Genomic DNA, 23,840 nt, shown 5'->3' on the forward strand with positions numbered 1-23,840 from the left:
TCCATAAATCTCATCAAGTTTAATATATCTGTTTATCACGTGCTCTTCTAGATCATCCATTGGGAACAATCCTGACTACACTGTCATTTCAGTTCTTATTATATCTGACCTATCGGATCACTTTCCCGTTTTGGGGCTCTCCTATAAAACTCAGCCATTTACCACAAAACAAAAGTTCTACCGCCAAATTCTGATCGAGACGTTGGTTGATATCACGAGAGACAGGAACGGATGGGGTTGTCAATCTACATCCGCGTTACATAATGAAGGCATACATTAATTTCCTTGTAAAATATTCAGGTCTCGCCAAACGGCCACACGTCATGCCAAGGTGACACCAGTATCGATGATGTCAAGAGCGAGTAAAGGCAGGCTGTTTGAAGTAAAACTTTACCACCCATTCTAGGGGTGGCGACAGCTTCAGTTCGACACCTCGCAATGAAGCCCAACAGCCCAGCACAGGTGTAACGAAGAAAGCTCTCAGATCTGGAAACTCAGTTTACTGAATGGTGAGATGATCTCAGGTGCCCTGCATGAGGAATATATGCATCAACAAATAACTTAGAGCAGGTGGGTCAATAAGCATCACGAACAGCCTGGTGGTTGTCACAAGCCAGAGCGTCGTCAGTGGGCGGGGCGTCGACGGTCCACGGGTCCTTCACACCTCTCGCCTGCACCTGACAGTCCCAGCAGCGTGCATCATTTGCGACCCCCGGCACCGTTTCGCCTTTTCCCAACACATGTATAGCTGTCGGCAGCGGCGCAGGTCCGCAAAATTTGTTAGAACAGGCAGAATAGCGAAAATATACGAAACGCATCCCCAAAACGCGCCACCAAACGGGTTTCCCTTCACGGATTTGGTCCACTGTCTTTGCAAACTTAATAGGATATTACACCCATGCCTGGCGTTGTTTATTTTGGCGATTATTGGGTCTAGCTCGAAAGCCGTTTGTACTATTGATTAACTTGCAAGCTGCACCAGTGAGTTTACTTTTGCTCGCAAGTTTTTCAACCGTGCTAGAGATCTACCAGCAGACCAGTCCGAAGAGAAAATAAACGCCAGCGCTGGGGAAGCTTGGACAACCCACCAGCCGACACCAGCATCAGCACCCCAGTGGGACGGGACGGCCTCCCAGCAGGTAAGGGCAGCCTCCCAACCGATACCAGCGCGAGCGGCCCAGCAGGAGGGGACAGCCTCCCAGGAGGTAAGGACGGCCTCCCAGCCGACACCAGCACGAACAGCCCAGTAGGTGGGGATGACCTCTCACATCAGTCCGCGTTATGAAAGAGACGAATCAAGGCGAGGTTTAACACGCGCTCGGATGGGGTTATTTGACCCCCGGAGATTTTTCCAGGATGATTTTCGAACAACGTGGCATAGTCGTGCCAAACTTTGCATAGCTGCAAAGCTGTAGACAATTAAATAACGGATCTTTTCATGTACAAAAATGAGATGTGCCCTGTAAGGCCGCTGAACTACCGCAGACCAAAATCAGGCTATAGCTGGCAATGAAGGCCTTTTCTAGGAAATTATTCAATCTGATGTGAAAACTGAACGTCAGACCAAGATATGCTTCTCTGGGATAGTTGCTTAGGCATAACACCAATCAAATTTAAAAGTTCAACAAATTCTCTTGACCTAGGGTCAGGTGTGAGGGTCTGAACGGGGTCAAAACTAACCTGCCTTTTTGTACTGGAGGGTTTACTTTATGGGGTAGTTTCTGGCGCATATTTCTAATTCACTTAACACAGGGACCGCGTTAGATATGTTCCATAGACTTTCTGAAGTCAGAGTTGGTCCCTGACGTAAAATGACCCAGGTGAATAATTTGCTTTAGGAACATACCGCCTATCGAAATCCTTGACGCTGATTTGAAGGACAAAAGAGGAACAATCTCTTCAGTAGGATTTGGTGACCTTGACCTTTTAAAGGTCAAATCAACAGAGCCGAGGGATCCGAAGGACCCCTTTGGACCCCCATAAGCACGATATATGCGACTTGGGCCACTTGCTGACGCAGGACACCCTGTTCGGCACTCTAGTCCCCTGGCCGACAGCCCCCTGGTTTCAGTGACCCAAACTAATGCACATCGCGGGCCCGGCCTCGCTCGTGTTTGGGGAATGGATCCTCAGGGCTCAGACCGACACGTAGCCGACTGTTCAGTGTCGGTTGTCTCTGACCGAAATAGAGCCCCGCTCTGTCCATATGGTCCCCGACCGATGCAAGATGTCCTCTGATGATATTTGAGGTCACGGCTTTACCAGCGGGAGGAGATCCTTAATGTGAACTATGGCCGGTCCTCCGGCCCTTCAGCCTTCCAAACGGGCTCCTGACCTCTGGTCCCGAAAGGCTCTTTCGGCCTCTCGGGCCCCTCGGAACCGAAGGGTTCCGTGCCCCCTGTGCCCCTCCCTCTGCTACTGGTTTGGTAGTTAGGGCGCTTACCTAACTGAGTAGGAAACTACACCCCTGTTGTCATATAACGAAATATTTGCGGCGCCCGGAACCCGAAATAATCGACCAATACCCCCGATCACGGCTCGTTGCGGCGGACTTTCACTCTCCAACCATGTAACCAATGACATGCATTGGACTATCCGCTGTTGGATTTCTAGTAAGGGGTTTTGTATTTGAGAAAAAAATTCCCTTTCGCGAATTGAGAATGCCAGAAATTAAAATTTTGAGCAGCATGGAAAACTAGGTAATATCACTGCAGTTAAAGACATAGGCCATAGTTTTTATTTGAAACAACATAGTGATTCTCAAGGTGAGGGAATGTAGTCTGCATCAAACAAAGTGCACAACTGATGGCAAACAGGTGGAGAGATATTTTATGCATCGATTAAACCCTGATCTTTCTCCAACACTGGTATTGCCCCAATATATGATGAGATATTGCATGAGCTTTGTTACATGTCATTTATGGTTGTGATACGGCCGATGATCAAGCATGTTCTAGTCTTCCTCCACACTTGCGACGTCTTAGGTTGCGACCAAACCGATGTGTTCACCGGCCTTAAACTCGCTACTCCGGCTACCCACGCACTAAAACCTACTACCTAACCGCCGGGACGTTTGGCATTGCCAGCAAGTAATACTTTAAAACAATGAAACTTCCGGAACGATAATGCTTATAATGTTTGTGACTCATTGCACCGACTTCGTCTTCGTCGTGCGTGTCTTATCGCATTTGTAGTCATATTGCAACGGCTGCGGATATATTTGGCTCCAGGTGACAATTTAGGATGTTTCCAATTTTGTCGGTGAGAGAAGACACTTTTCCGCCAATGATAGAGGGCGATGCTCGTGCTTGTGTTAAACTGATGTCTTTGTGCCACACCTGTGTTGTATGGGCCTAAAGTAATTAACTACTGTGCACAGTTCTAAAGATCTCCCCAGAACAATGGCCGAGCGCCGAGCTCGAACCCGTGTTCACGCCTGGAAAAGGTCGAAAACGAAAATCATTCACCTCTAAATCGTCGGCCGGTGGAGACTGAACTATTTCTGGCTCGGCGCGGATGACGGGCTGATGACTCTCGGCGAAAACCAGGGACAAATGAGCGTGTGAGGGTGGGGGATGCGGATGTCATCGTCACAAAGGGCGGAAGACCGCGCTAGGATAGCAAACTCCAAAAAGTTTTGTTCAAACGGTTTTCAGAATTAGGATTAGTTTTGCTTGTGAAGTAAGGTGCCATCTGATTCTCCTGGGTGCCAAATGCTTGTGAAGTAAGGTGCCATCTGATTCTCCTGGGTGCCAAATGCTTGTGAAGTAAGGTGCCATCTGATTCTCCTGGGTGCCAAATGCTTGTGAAGTAAGGTGCCATCTGATTCTCCTGGGTGTCAAATGGGTGCACCATGAAGAAGCAGACGAGGTGTGGGGGAGAGGCGAGAAAAGGTGCATTTGAATCACGATTCGGATACTAAATACGCAAAAACACCCAGCACTTGCGCGGGACAGACTTAACCCCCGACCTCAACCGGCCGTCCCTACCTCTAGTCTGCGGCCGCTTCCGGTCCGCACACGCGACCTCGGCCAGGTCACGTGGACAATGACCCGGAAGCATAAACACAGCCGGCCGCGCCCACGCGGGCGCACGACACAAAAGGTGCGGAAACTTAAGCATCACTACCTGCCGCACATCATTGACGGTCCGGATTACGGTCCAAACTACGCGGAATGATTGTGACGTAAGGAAACCTTGGCAGAGAAAGGCTACTGGATTCATCATGAGAGAATGCTTCAACTTCTCATGTATCTGTCTAAAAAAGCATGGCTGAGCACCGGGCTCAAATGCCATATTGGTCCACGTCAGTACGGCCATATATGATATTGGCTGACGTTATGAGTACTACTGTGGTCTAGGTGAACTTCAGGTTCGTTCTCGGCATAGTAGAAGCAACAAATGGCTAATAAAATATTACTAAACAGCAGCGCGCTTAACCACACCTGACACTGCAAAACACAGCCTGGCCCAGCCTGAAGAACTTGCTTTTACACCTATCTTGTGCATTGGAATCAGCAGGGCCTAGTACTTCGCAGCAAGGCTCGTAGCAACACGGCGGGATACGCTTCAAACCTCCGAAAATAGTATCTCACCTAAAATTTGGCTTTTTCCATGCTCATTGCAAATGAAACTCGCCATTGCGTCCAAATATTAAGGAGGTTCTAGCCGGCAGAGGGTTTTGTGATTGCTGACGAAGGGCGACGGATCGGTTCAGGGGTGAGGCGGTGCACACCGCCTCACCTACCCAATTACTGACGGGGGCAGGTGTCCCGGTCGGCTGACCTAGCGGCCGCTGTAGATTGATATCCCAGTGACTGATGACTCAATGTCCGCCCTGGGTGCACGAACCAAACCCAATGAATGTGACCGAATGACTGACCCAGTGACTATTGCGGATGTCTGACGCACTCACGTGACTGACCCAATTCCTGCCGTGGGTGGATGCCTGCTGTTACAGACCTCACGCCTGGCGTAGATGTCTGCCCCAGCACAGGTGTCGATTTGCATTCTTTTGTGAGGGCCCTGGCCCCCCTTCCAATATTGAGTTGCCCCCCCCCCCCTAAAGTTGACTTGGCCCCTCCAATGTTTTTGGCTGGAATACTACAAAAGCGCGGGTAAAAGATGATCATCACGCGAAGACTATGTTTTTTATCTTTCTGCGTAGTGGCGTCTCGTACCACTCTCATTACAAAAAAACATGGTTGTTCTTACCACAAAGAAAAATCGTAACAGCTGAGCAGACAAACGATGCAATAAACTTCACACACCTAGCACCGTAAGACACGCAACGGTTTGTGAGGTTAAAGTGAAAAGCTCTGGAATATAGGAATGACCTAAGTCCTTCATGGCTAACCCCGTCCCCGTCCCCCGCGACCAAACTGCGTTCCGTCACCCATGACCATTAAAGAAGAGCGCCATCGGCGCCCTGAGGTCTAAAGAGACGCCTGCGTCCAGTGCCTGCCCCCTGGATCCAACCCAGCATGACTTCTATACTGCTGTAAGAGAACGAAGCGTGTATCCGCCTGGACTCGTCCAAAAACCGACAGGCGCCTGCGAGCGTCGGGTCCCTGCCGCCGCCTCAGCGGCCAACCCTTGACCCCCGGCGAATCGGGAGACCCGCAGTCACGTGACGCCCCCCGGCACCCAGTCAGATACAGAGCTCGGAAGACAGCGAGGGCGAGGGCGCACACCCCGCACAATCACACCAGAACTGCTTAAATAAAATACTTGTATGAATTACACAAAGGTTATACAAAGGTGGTTCAGTAACTGACGAAGTGATTAGCGCGGGCTGATGACCGAGAAGATGACCAAGTGGCATGTGCAGTTTAATGCCCCAGTAGCTGGCCCAGTGACTGACGCGTGGTGATAACCCAGTAACTGACCCAGTAACCGGCGCGGGCGACAACCCAGTAACTGGCCCAGTGACTGGCGCGTATTGATAACCCAGAAACTGACCCAGTGATTGGTGCGGGTTGATAACCCAGTAACTGACCCAGTAACTGGCGCGGGTTGATAGCCCAGTAACTGACCCAGTGACTGGCGCGAGGTGATCCCTCAGTGGCTGATCTAGTGTCACTTGCTCTCGCGGCCTGTACAGACGCAAACCGCTGACTCGTGGACGAGTGATGGGGGCCACACACCGAGGATCGTTTCTGCCAGCATAACTGACCGTGTTACCTTTGTCAGGCGGACTGGTCTCATGCCACCGTGAAACGGATGCATCTCGCCTGGGTCCGTTGTCAGTTTGAAGTGTGCGGATTTTTGTAAGTGTACAGTTCCATGTTAGCCTTGTTATTCGAATGGGGAAGGCCATATCATGTTTCCATCGCAATACTGACGGAAAATGATGCCTGGTCAAAATGCTTGCATGACATACTCAAAAATATGCCTAACACTTTTTTAATGCACTGTTCGTTACTGCAAAATGCATGCAGCCTCTATCAACCGTGGCAATGATAATATCTACTGAAAAACGTCACAGTCCTGGCCGTGCCAACCAGAAAGTTTCTTCTGTTCAGATAAAGCTGACAAACGGTTCATTGCTATGAATGATTATCACTGATAATTGGTTCAGCTAACGTACACATGTATATCCGTCGCAAAGTCAAACAGTTTTCCACTTAGAATTGATCGCCTGCTTGCTCTGTCATGCCGTTATGATAGCTGCCACTGCCCACTCCATTCAGACGGCCGTACTGAATAAGAGATAAGCATTGCTTGCCCCGGCTTGCATCCGGTTTCGCGGCGTTAACGGGACATGACGTGTATCGGTCGCACGCACCGGTACGTAAACAGCCAACACTTACGAGCAGCCGCTTACATTGTATCGTCTGAGCTTCCTTCTGTTTCATTCTTCCTACAAAGCCAGTCCTACATGGCCAGCTGGCCTTGACCCACGCGACGCCTTCTTCGAGGCCCGCCAAGGCGGCATGCGGGGCGGTAAAGGTGTACTGTTTGTCGCCGACCAAATTTTTGGAGGAAAAATTGTCGTCAGTAGCGTAATGCAATACCATATGAGCAAATGGTGATTAAGTCTATGCTCAGTAGCGTCATCAGCAATCTGCCTATTACCGAATGTTTCATTGCTATTATCACTGTCATTTTCAATATCATGCACATGAACAAAACGTTCAGTCATACAATGCCCTTGAACAAACTCAGGAAAAGTACTGCTGCTAGGAAAGCAGGAGCACCTGCTCTTGACTATTGACATAGCCCAATCACAACAGGAGTTTTCTTCCGCCCTGGGGACTTGCCGGGGCCTCACGTTTAAACTTGATCTACGGCTGGATTTGCTTCCCTCGACCGCAAAAAAGAACGAATGACCTCAATAGCCAGGACAGCAGAATGCACGGCAGATTCTGAACCAGTAGCAAACGTCACTGAGAATGACGTCAAATATGGGGGCCTTCACGAGGTCATGCCCGCTTATGAAATCCGCGTTTGCGCTTCGTGACCCATCTCAACCGTCATCAAACTATCTACCATACCTTAGGCATGCTCCAAGCCTGGCGCGGCATGTTTTGAATGGTGGACGCCTTTCACCGTACCCCAACAAGTAAATTGTATCGAAATTTTTCAATAACTTCACATCACCACATCAGGCGGGTTGCTCTTTCTGAGCAAGTTACTGGCCCTGACAGGATGGACGGTGTGACCCCCCACCTAAGGTTTTCTGAGGGCACCAATGCGGCACATTGTGCAATATCGCTCAAATCTTTGGTAGCCTCTGGGGCATCCATTGTTCACGTGTTGAACCAAAAAAGTGTCCCCGGCAGTTTTGGTTTCAGAGCAGCTGTTTTTTTTTTCGAGACGATTCGAGACGATTCAAGGCCGACGGGTGCAGGGGGGGGGGGGGGAGGGGAGCAGGCGACGATTCCGTAGACCGCGCGGAGGGTTGGCACTGCTACCTGAACGAAACCCCACACTTTAAATATAGGCTCCAAACAGATAAAATTACACATCATTATAGTTCATAATTAAGCAATGAACACGCCTCTTTAAATATGTTCCATGTCACTTCACTGCATGGTTTCGTATATATAAACATGCCAAGCTGATGTTTGGTCTTCAGGAAAATTTGACCTTCGACTTGGTCTAGTGGGGTCAACCAACAACAGAGGACTTATCAAGCACGAGATCTCGCTAAAGGCAGTTCAATGTTTGCTTCTTTTTTGCAATGCTTTACCTTTCTTAGTTTGCAAACGTCAGAGAATCCCCTCCTCCTCCACCAGTACGTGTTACAAAAACCAGCGGATCTGGGTAAGGGTCAAAATCGTTGGCTGCCATCCTTTTTTATTTATTTTATCTATGCTGGTGCAAAAATCTGCATTTCACATGCTAAAAACACCTATTGCTGCAGCGGAATGACACATTTCATTACCAACAACCAAACATTGGTAGAAATTCATTTAGGAAGCAAAAATTGCACTTTGCATGTGAGTAGCATGCAAACCTAAGGCTATTTGTGATGTCTGTGATTTTAATGCAGGAGTTTAAATTCAAACGAATTTCTGGGGCACTACCCAACATCTATGCTGGGTTGGACCCCTCAATGCGGATTCCTCCCCTCCCCAAGCCACATTTCTAGCTGGAAAATTATAAAAAGATATGAGAAAAAACCAACCATAACACACAGGCATCTTCTCTGGACTTAATTTATTGACCATGGTCCATGGGTTGCTACCTCCCCTAATCATGCCTAAAATTTGGCACTCCTGTCATAACACCACCACAAAAACTACATCGATATCTACTGTCAATGTACGCTGCATATAAGGTAGGCAGTATGCCTTCACAGCCTTTATTTGAATGTATACAGTGATTATGCTAATTCTTCCATCAAGACAATTTTACAATTGAATGTAGGCAGAAACAGTAATGAAACATACCATATTTGCTTCCGTGCAATGCCATGCTCACAAGTGCAAAACAAATATGCACAAGAATGAGCGCTGTACAATGAATGACTTTCAGAGCTTTCCTGGTACAGTATAGGTGCTAACATCAGGAAATAGCCAACATTGTCCTCAGAGACAACCAAATGGCAACTTTTCACCGACCTTATCGGACAGTTGGGCCACAATGCCACAAACAACCTGCTATTTGAAGTAAAACTTTTAATAAACGGGGAGATGACAGTGAAACCTGCATCCTCCCCCCTGCTCATCGACTACATTTCCTACACCACCCGACTGCTCACTTTCATTGCCTTCTCATGGCCTACATCATTGGGTATCATACAAATTTACCGCAACCAATATTCATATTAACAAAAGGTTGAACTGTTAAAAATCGTTTAAAAGCAATGAAGACATTGATGAAATAATTGCATTTCAAGCAGGGGCATAGCTTTTGACGGGAGATTAGGGAGCAGTGAAAAATTATGCAATGTACCCCCAATATATAGATGCCTCCCAAATTAGCACACTTCTTCACAAACTTATGGAGCCCTGAACTGAATAAGAAGTATGAACACCCCTGATTTGAAGATCTATGTGACTGGTAACCATTTTCAAGCAGGACAAGCGCGAAAATAGCATAAATGGGTACCTCAGAACCATTATCACCTCCTGTTATTGACTTTCGTGAGGAATGCTATCAGGCTTCAATATCAGACCTACGGATCTTTGAAAGGTAAGAAGGCTGGTTTGTGAATGCTTCAATGAGCCAACAGCCTTTTTGATGCCTTGAAGAGGCGGTTTGAATAATCACGGGTCAATTTCTACCTTGATCAGATCATCCCGCCGACTTCCCTGAACTGTCAATTCCTCTCGTCGCTGGGGACATCATGCTGAATTATGGCACAGCCAATGAAACAAACAAGGCCAGAAATTAAGCCCTAGACAGGTATTCATGACGCTGCAATGCGAATGCCACTTGCAAAGCTGCAGCGCATTGAAAGTCACCCCCCATCTCATATCAGTCGCATCCCAACAATCAAAACACGCCCTTGTGGCCAGATGTATCCCCATATCTAGATCTGTTTCAGTATTTTATTCTGTCCAGTTTGGGACACTGAAAGTCGGCTGTTGAAAACAGCGAATCGGCCGACCGGCCGGGCCATAGGAAATACACCGATTTGTCGCCGACGTGTTGGAAATACACCGATTTGTCACGACGTGTGATTTGGCGCCGTCAATCCGTGTCGACGTGACACGGATTGTCGGCGCCAGTCGGTGCGGCCGACCAACTAAAAATCATGGGATATTTTTGTCGCCGGGTTGGGATGAAGCCTGGAAAAGATGCCAGGGTGCCGTAGAATACGGTAGAGTTTTCGCAGAAACGTTTGCTTGTGTTGTGTGGTGAAATTTATTACCATGGAGGCATAATATCTATGTATTGAGACCTCATGTTATGTTTTGCATAGCGTGTTGCATTTTTTTCGTCTTGACCGTCACCAAAATTTGCTGTCCAAAAGCATTTTTGTCGCCAAGCTTCGCGTGAATGTATACATTTTTGTCGCCGACCTTATCCACCAAGTCGGCAGGTTTTACCAGCCCTGGCGACATGGCTTGGTCTATGCCGACAATGCGTACAGAAAAAGCGGCTCTTTAGCTTGGACCGATGTGTGTACTGCCATGAAGTTCACGTGTCGAGGAGCTCGAAACGGAAGGCTGGGAGGATGGGATATTACATCTATGCTATCGGTTGCGGCCCAACAACTGGCCCTGCAACGCAAAAATAAGAAATTAAATGTGTCAAGAGGCACGTAGGGCCTTCAGCTCGGAGAGCTGTTGTGCACAAATGTGTTACTAGATTGGTAATTACCGAGACCGTCGACGTGGTTTCTTAAAAGGTGTTCACCAATGCAGGTGTCTAGGTTGGTGTGAGTGGAGGTTGCAGCAAATCCGCTTGTCCGAATCAGCACAATGGAAAAGATGTAACCATCACCATACGTCACGAAAAAAACAATTGAGATGGCAGGTATGGTCCAGACACCAGCAAAGAATGTTGTCAAAGTTTGATGCGGCAAAACTGCCTAGCATCCTTCGAGGTGAAATATACCAATATGGACACTTTCAACGCGACTTGGTTTGTCTGTCGTCACGACTGTCACCTTCTCCAAGCTGGCGTGTCTGCGGCCTACGGAGACGGCAACGCCCGCTACGCCCAGTGGCGTCCGGCTCCCCTGAAGCGACCCAGGCCGCCGTTTTTGCGGCCAACGGAGGGCGATCGTGTCTGGGCCGCTGGATCGGCTGGCTGTGTCACTCAGCGTTAAATTGCAAGCTAATCGCACGCTAGTTTTGGTAGCTTGTACCAGACGGACCAGACCAACTTAACCACTAGATGCAGTCTTCGAGCAGTCGAGTCAGCTATGCGGTCTGCCGGCGTGCGGAAGAGTGTTGTTGATTGTAATTAGTGGCAAATACTTTCTTGTTGTGTTGCTTTCGCTGGATACATTGCGTGGCAGCCTCGTTTCGGCAAGCCGCAGCTATACCCCACCGGCTATGGATTTTTTTCTTGTGTTAGGGCGATGTGGTGGTGACGGCGCCAGTCGGAGGCGCCAATCTGGCAACATGGTTTCCTTTCAACGAAGCATTTGTGGCCTAGTTGGGATCAGTGCTCCGCAGGTTTTCAAGACCCCTTTCAGCTCCTTGATTGAGCTGTCTGACTTTTTGTATTTAGTTATAACAGATGAGTACCTTTTCATGATTTCAGAGACATTGAGACTTTTCATGGTGAGGCAGGTAAGTTGCGATTTCATATTTTCCTCGTAACACCTTTCTACCTGGTTCCTGGATGGTAAGTCACATCTAACTTTAATTACCTGCTGCTTTGTAACAAACAATTTAATTAATGCTAGGTCTAAATGTGTTGTTTTCCTTTTTTGTTCTGAATGTAGGGACAGTGTTTGTCACTGTGCTAAAATTGCGATAGCAGTACTAAAGGTTGTACATTTTGCTGACAAATTTTAGCCAGTGTGCCAAAATTTTGGTCACACGTGTTTGCCAGTATTTTCTGGTTATTGCATATGCGTGTATATATTTTGTTGTGGTCTACCTTTAGTTTTTAGTAGCGGGCAAAACTACATGGGCATAACGTAGTGACTGAAAAGTGGATCTGTTTTGTGTTCGTATTAGCATGACAGTGACAGAACAGAACTGTCATTGTAAAGTGAAATCTGGTCCAATGAGTATTGATTATTCCTAGAATCAGAAACTGATCCAGACGGCATAAAGGACGTTTTGTTTAGTATGAGTTATTCACCCACACTGCTACCCAAGTGCAAATGCATCTGCTGTCAGGTATGACATGTCTTTTTCGATAGTTTGAATGTGGCATTATCAGTTCTGGATTCATGTCCAAATCACATGGGAGATAATTTGGTCAACCAGGTTGTGAATTATTTTCCTAGACATTGATGCATGCGAGATGGGTAAATGTTTAAGTAAACTCCAATAACGCTGTCGTGTTTCTGTTCCATGTAGCATTTTCCCCTGCCAGAAACAGTGCTGTGAACAACACATAGTGGAAAAACTCTTAAGTCTAGTCACAAACATTACCTTGGTGTGTGTGTTCCATCATCACTTCGGGCGGCGATCTATGGCCTTTTAACATTCATGTGTAGTAATATGTTCCATTGTTCCACTGTCAGCTACCGGCAGTGGCCTAGAAAAGACCATCGACTGGGTTGAAGTAAGGTTGTACTTCTTGTTCTGCAGGCTGTTTCCACCTGTTTGAGAACAGGACATCCATGCCATCTACTCCACCTTTTTTAGAACGAGTGTCAGTGTCTTAAAACCCAGAAAATAACCCTAAATGTCTGCCTCGTTTGTTACCGTCCATTCGTGATTTCTTGGATGAATGACACAACCCGAACACCAGCCAGTTCGTCGCTACATTCTGGCACGTGGACGGACGCAGCAGGGAGAACACTGGGCTGGATCCCAATCCATCCTAGCTGTGGATTACAATCCCAGTTAGCGGGGTCCAGATGACACGTGTGACACCGACAGCACCGAGGCGCTCGATATACTCGGCGATCATGACCACCGGCCGCGACTGTCCTTTGTGGTCGCCAGTGCCGTTTACTATATCACCGTATTCGTCGTCCGAAGGGCACTGGACAGAGCAGGATGCCCACCTGCCAAGAAGCGCTGGCGAGCCGTCGGGAGTCGGAAGACCCCCACGTCTCACATTAAGACACCGTCTGTGACTGAAAAATAGTGGTGGGCTGATAAATCCCTCCGCAGGAGTTGTCAAGAGGTCGTCTTGAGTGCTGAGGAGGAGCTTCGTTGCTTCATTGTACAGCTGGACACGGCTTACCATGCAGTGCCCTGGCAGCTGCTGGAGAGTGCAGTGGTGCGCCGCATCGCTGCCGGTGACGTGTGAGCCCCCAGCCGCCAACTCCTGGAAACTCAGCACGGTTTGGAAAACTACCACACCGAGCTGATCACGATGCTGTTGACCCCCTCCGACGGGTGTGTCTTCATCACCAGACATAGCTGCACAACGCACGCCTGCAGAGCAACAAGATCTGGCAAAAATTCATTACAGCATTGCTGTTCATACGACATTAAGCCAGTTGTAGGTGCCGATATCCTGGATTCATTTGTCTGATGGTGTATCTCGCAGAAACCCCTGCCTACAGTTTTCACATCTCCGATCGTTGGATTCGTCTGGCTTACTCCCTGTTCTCTGTGAAGGCTTTTGTTATGCGTGATGTCTTTTTGTGTGACGTTTCATCAATGTTTTGTGCCAGTTAGCTTTATAGTTGTTCGTAATTCACTTAGAGTTTCACTGTGAGTTCGCAGAAAGGTGCGCGCGAGTCCTTGATAATTTTCTTGGAGGAGTTTGTGGCGCCCCACGACAATCCGGTCGGTGACTCGGGCGCGCCTGGGCGCTAGTCAGGCGTCGTGATGGGCTCGTGAAGACCAACTTTTGAAGGGCGGTAGATCTGCTGCAAGTACATTGTTGGGTAACTGATGGATATGTTGATTCGGAGTGTTGCGGCATCATGAAATATGTAAAACACGGATTTCATGCATTGTCAGGTGATTAATTTGTGTATTAAAATACAAGCATCATGACATTGTCAGATAGTTGAAAGTGGATATGTGTTATCGGGTGTATTTTTCCTGCTATGGCTGTGATAATCTTTCTCTGAAAGTTTGTGGCTGGTCTTGAGTGCTCGGAAACATTTATCCCAATAACTAAAAGCTGGCTAACCAATCCCTGATCTGCCTGGGCGCCTGCTCGTGCACCGAATTACATTTGAGTGTGACAAGTACCTGTGCTCTTTATCTTTCTGTGAATGCCCTGAAACTGGCGAAGGCCGTGTAAGGCGATGTATCACGCCCCGCACGATGCAGATTCGGCACTGACTCGTACGTTGGCGCCACATACGCGGCTGCCGACCTGCGGGCACCAGCAGCATCACCGCGGCACCGGGGGTGTCAACGTCCATCCCACGGCAATATCAGATACCCCGCCCCGGCACCCCATCACGGGATCCGGCACAACGGCTGGTGAACACTCTGCCGCCTGTCACACGAACGCCAGGGAAGACGTCAGCTCCGCCGATGCTCGACGTGAGCGCGGCGGAAGTGTCCGAGCCAGCGGCGGCGCCGCGGCGATCGGCACCAGCGATGGGTCCTTACTCCCCAGGCTTTCCGGACGGGTGTCACTCGTACCATGTCGGACAAGCTGCAGCCGATCACTGCGGCTTTGTAGAGCACCAGGTAGACAGGAAGATAGCGGCCCCACCATCGCTCGGCGTGAGCAAGGCGGCCCGTCCGCGCAAGCAGCGGTCGTGGAGGTCGGCGGCGGGGTTTCTCCCTGCAGGTAACTGACTGAACAGCGAAATACAAGAAATAGGGATGTGTCAGGATCGTTGGCATACAGCCGTATCCTGTAAAACCCATTAAAATCGGTTACAGCTTTAATCTTTGCTTCCGCGATCTTTCACAGAGACCTCGCCTCAAGCGTCGGAATGGTCCTGCCAGAGCGAGTGTATGTTTCTTGACGACACTACTATAGTGACCGGCTTTACGTTCTAGGAAGAGGATCACTCCACTAAGCTGTCCTGTCTAGTCCTGTGCGGCTATGAATGCAGCGTTTAGCAAACCCTGCTGGTGCTTCGATTAGCTGCTGACGAATGATGTGGCACTGTTCAGTCCGTATGAAGCGACAAACTTTGTTGATTGCTTGTTGTTTTAATATACACCTTATTTGTTGTTGTTTAATCATGCACCTAATTCATAACATTACTTGTTGTGAATTAGGTGTATGATATTCACTCTTAAAAATATGTATGTATTTCCTGCCAACGCCGAATTTGCGGTGTATCCTTCAACGGTACCACATGTTATTTCAAATGCAATCGCCACCCAAGTATTTGTTTTTGCAGCATTTCTTTACAGTTCCCAGAGCATTGTTGCTGCCACATGCACGCGACTAGTATGTCTGAATCCGGAGTTGAGACTACCGAAACTAGTATATCTGGGCCAGAAGCCGAGACTACTGAAACCAGCATGCGTTTAGCTTGCAATTTAACGCGAAGTGGTTGTGTCTGGTTCGAGAGCTGGCGCATCGCTGTCACTCAGGTCCGCGGGTGAGGCGGTCTCATCACCGGCCCGCTCCTGAACACCAGTGTGATGGCGACGGGCCCATGCTGTCGAGTGCAGGCACTGAGCGCAGACTGCCGGGAGCCTTGGGGTGAGGGAGTGGAAGCATCCCAGGCTCGGTACTCGGTTGAAGGAAGTGGTCTTTTTCATTCCCCGGCCAGATCAGTCACGAAAGAAAGAAGCTGGTATGGGCACAGAACAGCAGTTTGGAAAACATCCGCGCTCTTGCGTCTGCAACGTCAGCGCTTGCCTCTTTTCGACTTACATCACCTCCGAAAGCACACTGACTGACGGCTTTATTTGCCTGATTGGAGCCTGGAGTATCAGGCAGCATTCGCCACATGCCTTGAATCCACGGTTCTAGATATTTTAACCATCACTATTCGTTTTAGGCAATCCTGACACTTTGTTTCCGTTTGTGGACTACTCCCGGTGCGCCAGCCTTGGGTGCGCCGTGGATTACATGAGGAGACATCGCGGTGTTACCAAACCCGTGCCCGTGAATGCGTGCGCGGCTAAAACGTTTGAATTGTTCCGCTGAGACCAGGATCAGAGTCAAAGCAAATAGCCACGGAGCGGGGAGCACGAGTCATAAGCTGCCGTCATTGATCTAACAGGTAGTGTAACCTCGGTATCCCTTTGATTTCGTAAAAAAACGTTTTCAGGTTTGCCCAACCGTTCGCTGGTCTCTGGAAATGGCCATGACAATCTTTGATCTGAAGATCTGTAAGTAGCTGGGCTAGACCAGAGGGTTAAAGGAAACAACCAAGGAGGCGAGAGCATGAGTTACAAGCTGCCATCATGAATCTATCAGGGGCGCTAATAACCAGCACACTTGATGCGTCCTTAAAGCTCAATAACCTGATCTGCCATGTAGGGTATCAGCAGACAAGGCAGACAATTGTCATTGGCAGACAAGGAAGATGCTCAAGTTTGTCATCCCTTTGATTTTGTTATAAACCATGTCCAGGTATGCTCAGCATTTCACTGTCCTCTGTAAATTGGCTTGACTTCAATAAAATGTTGCTTTCTATCTCAGTTATGTTGACCTAGTTGTGCCCTTTGCTGTCCTATTGTGCAAATGAATGCAAGAAATGTTACCTCTTGGGTTGTTATAGCATGTTGTTGTTACTTTCCCCATTGCATAAATATGCCACCAGTAATACAAAAGCCATTTTTGTAGCAAGTTTAGCTCACCTTGCAGAGTACCAGATACCTGAGCACAATGGTGTGATCTATGTAAGTCTGCATTCCAGGAATGTTGAAAGGTGCTTTGTTTGACATGCCAATTGCACATAGTTGGTAACTTGTCAAAATATTGCTGGGCTGGCAAAATTGCCACATTGTGGTATTGTGCAATATATTGAAACCTTTCAGCTAGCACCATATATTAGACCATAGATTCTCTTGCAGGGTAGGGGCTCTGGTATATCTAGCAAACTATTCTTACAAGTGAAACCAACTCCAAAGCTTCATTCAAAATAGCCTGCTATATATTCCACAGAGGCATTGAAGTAGAAAAGGCATTGTTGTTATTCATAGTGTATCAAGTGATAAACAAATGTGAAAAGGGCTCCTTTTCACAACTCTCCATTTAAAGGAAAGGAATTAAAATGACATGCATCACTAGTATGAACTGTTAATCCTTGATTTCTGGGCTAGGTTGAACATTGTTAATATGGGAGCTGGTCATTAGTAACCCCAACAAAAGATTGTTACTGAAAGTCTCATGATTGCTATGGTATCTTTATTTGTGCTAGAGGCATTCTGAATTGCATTAGTCCTGCAAAGGTTTGGCCTCAACATGGGATTGATGACTGTTATGTGAGTACCATCAGATGATATTTAACTTATGGTAGAGTTGGGCTGTGTATGCAACACTGCATGTTGGCATGTCCTCAAGCTCCAATTATAATTGTGGTAAGTCAATAATGAAAAAGTGGTCTGCACCTTTAGCTCTTGCATTTAGGCTAGGTTGGAATCCTGTTTGTGCTATGACCTCTGAGACCTAACATGGCTGCATAGTTAATCGCTTGTGTTCCATGAAAGGATGCTCAGCTTTGCATACTATTTCCTTTAAAATGATCATCACAGCATTAGTTGTAACATTCAGGATTTACTGGGGGTGGACAACTGCCATGTGAAGTCTGGATCATCTGCATGCTCCATGGAAAATGAAATGTGGAGGCATGATTTGTTAATCTAACATTTTTGTTTTGTTTTTTATTCCACAGTTCTTTGTGTAGCTGTGGTATATATAATATATGTGGTATATATGTGGTGTGCCTGGGTTGCTCTTCATTGTTGAGATCAAAAAGTTTTTTCTGTTGTTTATATTAGTCTATTGATGATCTCTTGTTATTATATTATATGTTCACTAGGGTGACCATTGAAAAATATACTGTAAGCAAACTAGATATGACTAAGAAGTGTCAACACTTAGTGTGTAGCTATTTATTTAGTTTGAGGGGCTGCATCTTTGAGGAGGTAGGTCAAAGTATGTCTGAGTGTGTTTTTCTGTATTTTGCACAACTGTGCCCCTGCTCAACACAGTGGTGCATTGCATTGGGGTTGCAGCATCACATAACACATATGCTACATGCTGTATGCTACATGTTGCAGCATCACATAACACATGTGTAGCTTCTTCAGTGTAGCTCAGCTGTGCTATGCAGATGGTTGGGCACAGAATGACCACTGCAGTCAATGTGCCCGAAAACACCAATGAACAAACACAACTATGCAGATGGTGGGTTCAGAGCAAAGGCAAGCTTTGTTTAGCAATGCACACATGTCCTTTGCTCATAAAGTTTGCATATTTCATGCATACACTTTTGCATATGCACCAACAATGGAACTTGTTATGTGTGTCACCATAATGTTCCCTCCCACAGACTGAAGCTTTCTGCCTGGGCGCAGCATTCTGAGACACATTCAGGATGGTGAAGCTGTCAGTGGACCTGATCCAGCAGGCTTACCAGCACATCAATCCCGTAAGGGAACGTGAGCTGGACCTGCGTGGCTACAAGATCCCTGTCATCGAGAATCTGGGGGCAACACTGGTAAGTCAGCTGCTTGGGTCATGCTGTTATGTGTCAAGGTTATGTTAAACTGCATGTGTGTGGCCAGCGGATTGCTAAGGATGGTTTCCTTGTGTATGTGAACGTGTGGTGCTCACCATTCCAGTGATGTATGAGGTGGTTTGTTCAGTGGTTTCATTTTAATGCAGGTGGAAGTTGGCCTGCAAACCTCTGTCCCGGCGAAGTTTTGTCGCTAAGAGTACTTTCATGCACACTTTGCACACTTTGATGGGACTATTTGCCCAACCGCGTTTGCGTACACGCTTTTGCTTACATACCTTTGTCATACGAAATTCATTCCTCACGTACATTTGCTGACGAACCGTTGCGTATGTACTTAATGTGTACATGCTTTTTCCATCTGAACTTTCATCTTGCAACCTTGCCGCGCAGCGCTAAAAAACTAACCCAGTTGGGTGTGAAGACTGCATCCTTTTACATCCATTCACCATAACATACTACCACACTGGACATCTGACGCCAACCCTGATACCCTGATATCTGGCCTGCCCGGCTGATCCGCGAAGCCGGAGCAATTTCCCAAGCCTAGCATACATTTGTCCAAGCCTGGCATACATTTGTCCAAGCCCTAGGCGCCTAAATGCTAGATTGACCGAGTCTGGCTCGATGATGATTGGTCAGTCTTGAGCGAGGACGGGGTTAACAGGCAGTGATGGCCAATCTTGAGCAAGGATGGGGTTAGCAGGCAGTGAAGCGTAAGCCGTGGGTGCGGTAGCATGAAAAACATCATTTTTTGTCACTCAAAGGCCACATATTGCTACATTGTGCAATAGCACCACGCGTCTGTAGACAAGGCATGTGTTGTAGCTTGAAGGTTGTATTTACTTACCACACTGGGACAGAATGTTGCCATATGCTGCGACCACAGGAGTGGAAGAGTTGACTATCACACGAACAGGTAATGACTTGCCTAACAAGCAATCGCGCCCCAAGTGCCACTCGCGCGCATTCCATGCAGCTTCATGTATCGACAAGCCGCCAGTATGGTTTGACCCTGGCTTTACCTAGCCAAGAGTCATGTGAACTCGCGTTGTCGGTAAGGGGATGGCAGGCCACGCTTCGCCGTTCGGCCCCAGACTGAACTGGAGCTTCGAAACAAAAGTTCGTGGATAGCGTGGTGTCTAAGGAAGCCAGTGGTGTCTGGCTCTTGAGTCTTGTCTCATGAAGCCGACCAATGGCCGTCCAGGTCAGTTTGGTCGCACATTTTGGGAGCACGAAGCACCAAACTTGAGGTTCAGTGCCAAAGAAACTCATCGCCATTAGCTGCTTTACTTTTCAAAACCTAGTCATTTTTAACTGCTTTAGTTTTGGATAGTTCAGGCCGTTGTATTACTATCTTTGGCTACTCAGCTCCCAGTTGTGCACTTAACTCACTTTCTATATTGATGATCGAGATAATGAGAAACAGTCCAGGAGCACTGCAACACAATAATCCTCTTTCTTACTTAAGCTGTATCTGGGTACCGTATGGAAATAGAAATGTACACAGCTGCTTATACACACTGCACGGTGTCTTTCATTGTTTTGTTTTCTTGTTATCCTGTTTTGCACCTTCTCTACGTTGAACTGTCTGCTTTATTTTCAGGATCAGTTCGATACGATAGACTTCTCCGACAATGAGATCCGTAAGCTGGACGGCTTCCCGCTGCTGAAGCGGTTGAAGAGTCTGATGATGAACAACAACCGCATTGTGTGAGTACTGGTCTATCGCTCTTACGCGGGGGATGGGGGCTGGGGAAGGGAGGGCTGGTGAGCGGCTGTTACTCTCCACGCCTCCGCACCCACAGCGACCAAGACGCTATAATCATGGTGGTTATATTGTTTTGGTATTCGCGGTTCGCCGTTCGCCGCTTTTTAGTGGAGGCATGCGCTGTTGATGTGTGCGACACAAGCCCCAGATAAGTCGAATGTTCAACTGCGTGGTACATGACACGCAATGTTCGTGGTATCGGAAAACGTGCGATAAGTGGCAAGTGGTTCCTTCAGCTTGTTTAGAAGCGTACCAGTCAGTGAAGATGACAGCTGTGCGGCACAAGCGCATTTTGAAACGATCAACTGTAGGTGCTTTTAAGTGTAATTCCGTGGTACGGATATCATCATGACCCTCGGAATTGACCTTGCAACATGAAAACTCCCAAGTCTTAAAAACTGGCATGCTGTAAGTGCAGCTGACCTACGATACACCGTCTCGGTCAGGGCAGGGCCGACCGTTGGATAACGCACACGTCTGACCAAGCGGGCATGTTCCGCCCCTGGCGACCCAGCTGACCTGGGACTGACGTGACCTGACCTGATCTGTGGAGCGGCGCTCGGCCGGTTATAATGCCGTGGCTTGCAGTCTTGTCGTGTTCCCAGTTTGTCAGCAGTGTGTGACCCGGCACTGTGGTCGCTCACGATATCGCTGCGACCCCTGACGGGAGCCCGGCGCCACTCGCCCCGCGGCCGATATGTACCCGGTGAGACCCCCCCCCCCCGCGGCGGCACCCCACCGACACCCCACCGGCACCCCACCGGCACCCCACCGGCACCCTCACCACGACCTCCATGGGTCGCCGCCGCCGCCGCCGATGACACCGCCTCCGCCCGCTACAGCCGAGTGGGGGAGGACCTACACAGCAGCCTGCCGAGCCTGGAGACGCTGCTGCTGACCAACAACAGTCTGCAAGAGCTGGCCGACCTGGACCCGCTCGGCCAGCTGCCGCAGCTCACCACGCTCTCGCTGCTCGGCAACCCGGTGGCCATGCGCCAACACTACCGGCTGTACGCCGTCTTCCGCATGCCTCACCTGCGCGTGCTCGACTTCCGGCGCGTCAAGCAGAAGGTGGGGCATCGGCGCTGGTCGGGAGAGAAAGGCGGTGCGAGGGGAGCAGGAGTGTGTCGAGTGGTAGTGCGACGCGCGTCATGGAACACTGGAAGTGGCGCGGTAGGAGTCAGGGGGTGCATGGGGAGGTGGCGCCTCGGGAACACTTAGGTGAGGCACTGGTACATTTGAAAGTGGTGCCATGGCAGTCAGGGGTGCATTCAGAGGTACCCCGAAGCATCGGGTACATCGGGAGTGGTCCCCGAGGTCAGGGCACATTAAAACAGAACGTTGGTTGCCTGGGGAATACAGGGAGGCGTGCGAAAGCCACTGTCGCGGCGGGAGACCCAAAACAAAGACACGCTTTATGACAACAGCGTCAAAGCGATGTAATTACTTCCATGGCGGGATGCCTGCGATTGTAAGGCACAAAGTGGGTATTTCCGGCGGTTTCGTTGGGCCGGTGCCAAACACTGACACGCGGTCTGTGTTTGGCGGCCGAAGCTGCTGCCAGCTGACCTTATGTCTGGGCCGTGTGGCTCACGGTTTAAAGCATGTGCCTGTTGGGCCTAACAGACGGCCCAAATAATGCCCGCAGGAAAGGGAGCAGGCGAATGCGCTCTTCAAAAGCAAGAAAGGCAAGCAGATGCAGAAGGAGATCTCCAAACGCGCTAAGACCTTTGTGCCGGGCGCCGGTCTGGAGAGTGCCGTTCAGGCCAGAGGTAAGCTCCCAGGCGCGTCTTCAAGCGGGAGCTCTCTCTCTGGAATGTGCCCCCGCGTAAGAGGGGTGGACCAACCATATGCACGGTATTATTGGCCCACTGAAGTGGTAGAGACCGCTGAGCATTTAGAAAAGACGCTGAGGCATTGAGTGTGGTTTGCCGAAGCTCGGTATCGTACATCAGGACTTTCTCAGTCGACAGTTCTGAACTTGCTGTGCAATGGAACCGTTCATCGTCTTAACCGGACGCCCTCAACGCATTGGATGCTCGTAGTGCCTCCTTTATTCGGGTATTGGTGACATGCGTATTTGCTGTTCTCGTGATGCGTGATGCCGTGCCGCGGCACCCTGCACAATCATCCCATTGGGCCACGATGCCTGCACCAGTATCAGCCCGCGTGATGGTCTCAAGCGGCGCCTGTTGAATACGTAACACGCCCGCGCGAGTGTCTCCTCGCGCTCTCAACACGTAGACGAGAGCCACGTCGTGTCTCACGCGCCCGGCTCCTCGCCGTCGCGCCTGCGTCGGACGCCTCACGAGCGTCCCGGTCCGCGCCCGACGCTCGCTCTGCGCCGTTGCCTGCCGCCGCGCGCCGCGGCAGGAGCGGCGCGGCCGCCTGTCGGCGCCGCCTCAGGGATGCGTGCGTTTCAGCGGTGCCGGCCGGGCCAACGGCGGAGGACACGCGGCTCATCAAGGAGGCGATCGCGCGCGCCACCTCGCTGCAGGAGATCGAGCGGCTGAACCAGATGCTGCGCTCGGGCGTGGTGCCCGGGCCGGACATCATGGACGCGATCCGCAGCGGCCAGCAGGGTCAGTGGCGGGGGGGGGGGGCAGGTCACCAGAGGGCGCAGGAGTCGCCTCTGTAGCGGGGGGGGGGGGCAGGTCATCAGAGGCGGCTCAGAACCCGTCTCTATAGCGAGGGGGTCATCAGAGGGAGGGAGAGAGAGAGGGAGCTCAGGACCTGCCTCTGCAGCGGGGAGGTCGTCAGAGAGGGCTCAGGACCCCTTCTGCAACGGGGGCACGGATTGTGCTGGCTCCCGAAGGCGAGAGGCAAGGTTACCACAACGCTGAGGGCAGAGGTCAGACCACAAACGTATAGTGGTCGGTGTGGCCACGAGAGAGTTGGTCTTCGCCTGGTGGGTATCATCTTGCTCGGGGTGATTCATCGCCTGGAGGCAATGCACTACTTCAACATGTTCTATGGGTCCCTGGAGCTGCTGAATATGTATCAAACTAATGGGGCTATCAACATGGCCTTTCCGCGAAGCGTATGACAAGGTCAAACTAGCTCGTGGAAACAGAATGCACAGACGCCATCCCCTTCCCTCCACTGTACATGTCTTTCTCAATGTTAACTGTTGACCTGTCCGTTACAGTGGAGGAGGCGTTCTGAGCCCGACTCCACGCATCGGCGGCCGCCAGCCTCCGCCTGGCGACCTCCCCGAACGAGAGGAGCGCACCGCCGACGGCGCGGCCGGCGTCCGCTACCTCAGGCGCGTGCAGCCTCGGGCCACGTGGGCCGTGACATCATCGCCTTCATCACCGTCAATACACGCCATCTGTCTGTTCCGAGCGTTGTGGCGCGGAGCGCGGGGAAGAGGCGACGAGATGGCTGCGTGCCGGCCGAGCATACGTTCTTTGG

General features: G+C 49.6%; 1 protein-coding gene across 1 annotated transcript; it reads left to right on the forward strand.

The window, feature by feature from the left end:
* Window positions 1–16,037: 16,037 nt before the first annotated feature.
* LOC119099351 (U2 small nuclear ribonucleoprotein A') lies at window positions 16,038–23,765 on the forward strand. Its single transcript, XM_037222480.1, has 7 exons — window positions 16,038–16,192; window positions 18,470–18,637; window positions 20,262–20,368; window positions 21,269–21,497; window positions 22,075–22,198; window positions 22,850–23,008; window positions 23,575–23,765. The coding sequence occupies exons 2-7, from the start codon at window positions 18,515–18,517 to the stop codon at window positions 23,589–23,591; spliced, it is 759 nt and encodes a 252-aa protein (XP_037078375.1). The 5' UTR covers window positions 16,038–16,192; window positions 18,470–18,514; the 3' UTR covers window positions 23,592–23,765.
* Window positions 23,766–23,840: the final 75 nt, after the last annotated feature.

This window comes from Pollicipes pollicipes, unplaced genomic scaffold (genome assembly GCF_011947565.3).
Source record: "Pollicipes pollicipes isolate AB1234 unplaced genomic scaffold, Ppol_2.1 Scaffold_4740;HRSCAF=5597_pilon_pilon_pilon, whole genome shotgun sequence".
In the NCBI taxonomy this organism is placed as follows: Eukaryota; Metazoa; Arthropoda; class Thecostraca; order Pollicipedomorpha; family Pollicipedidae; genus Pollicipes; species Pollicipes pollicipes.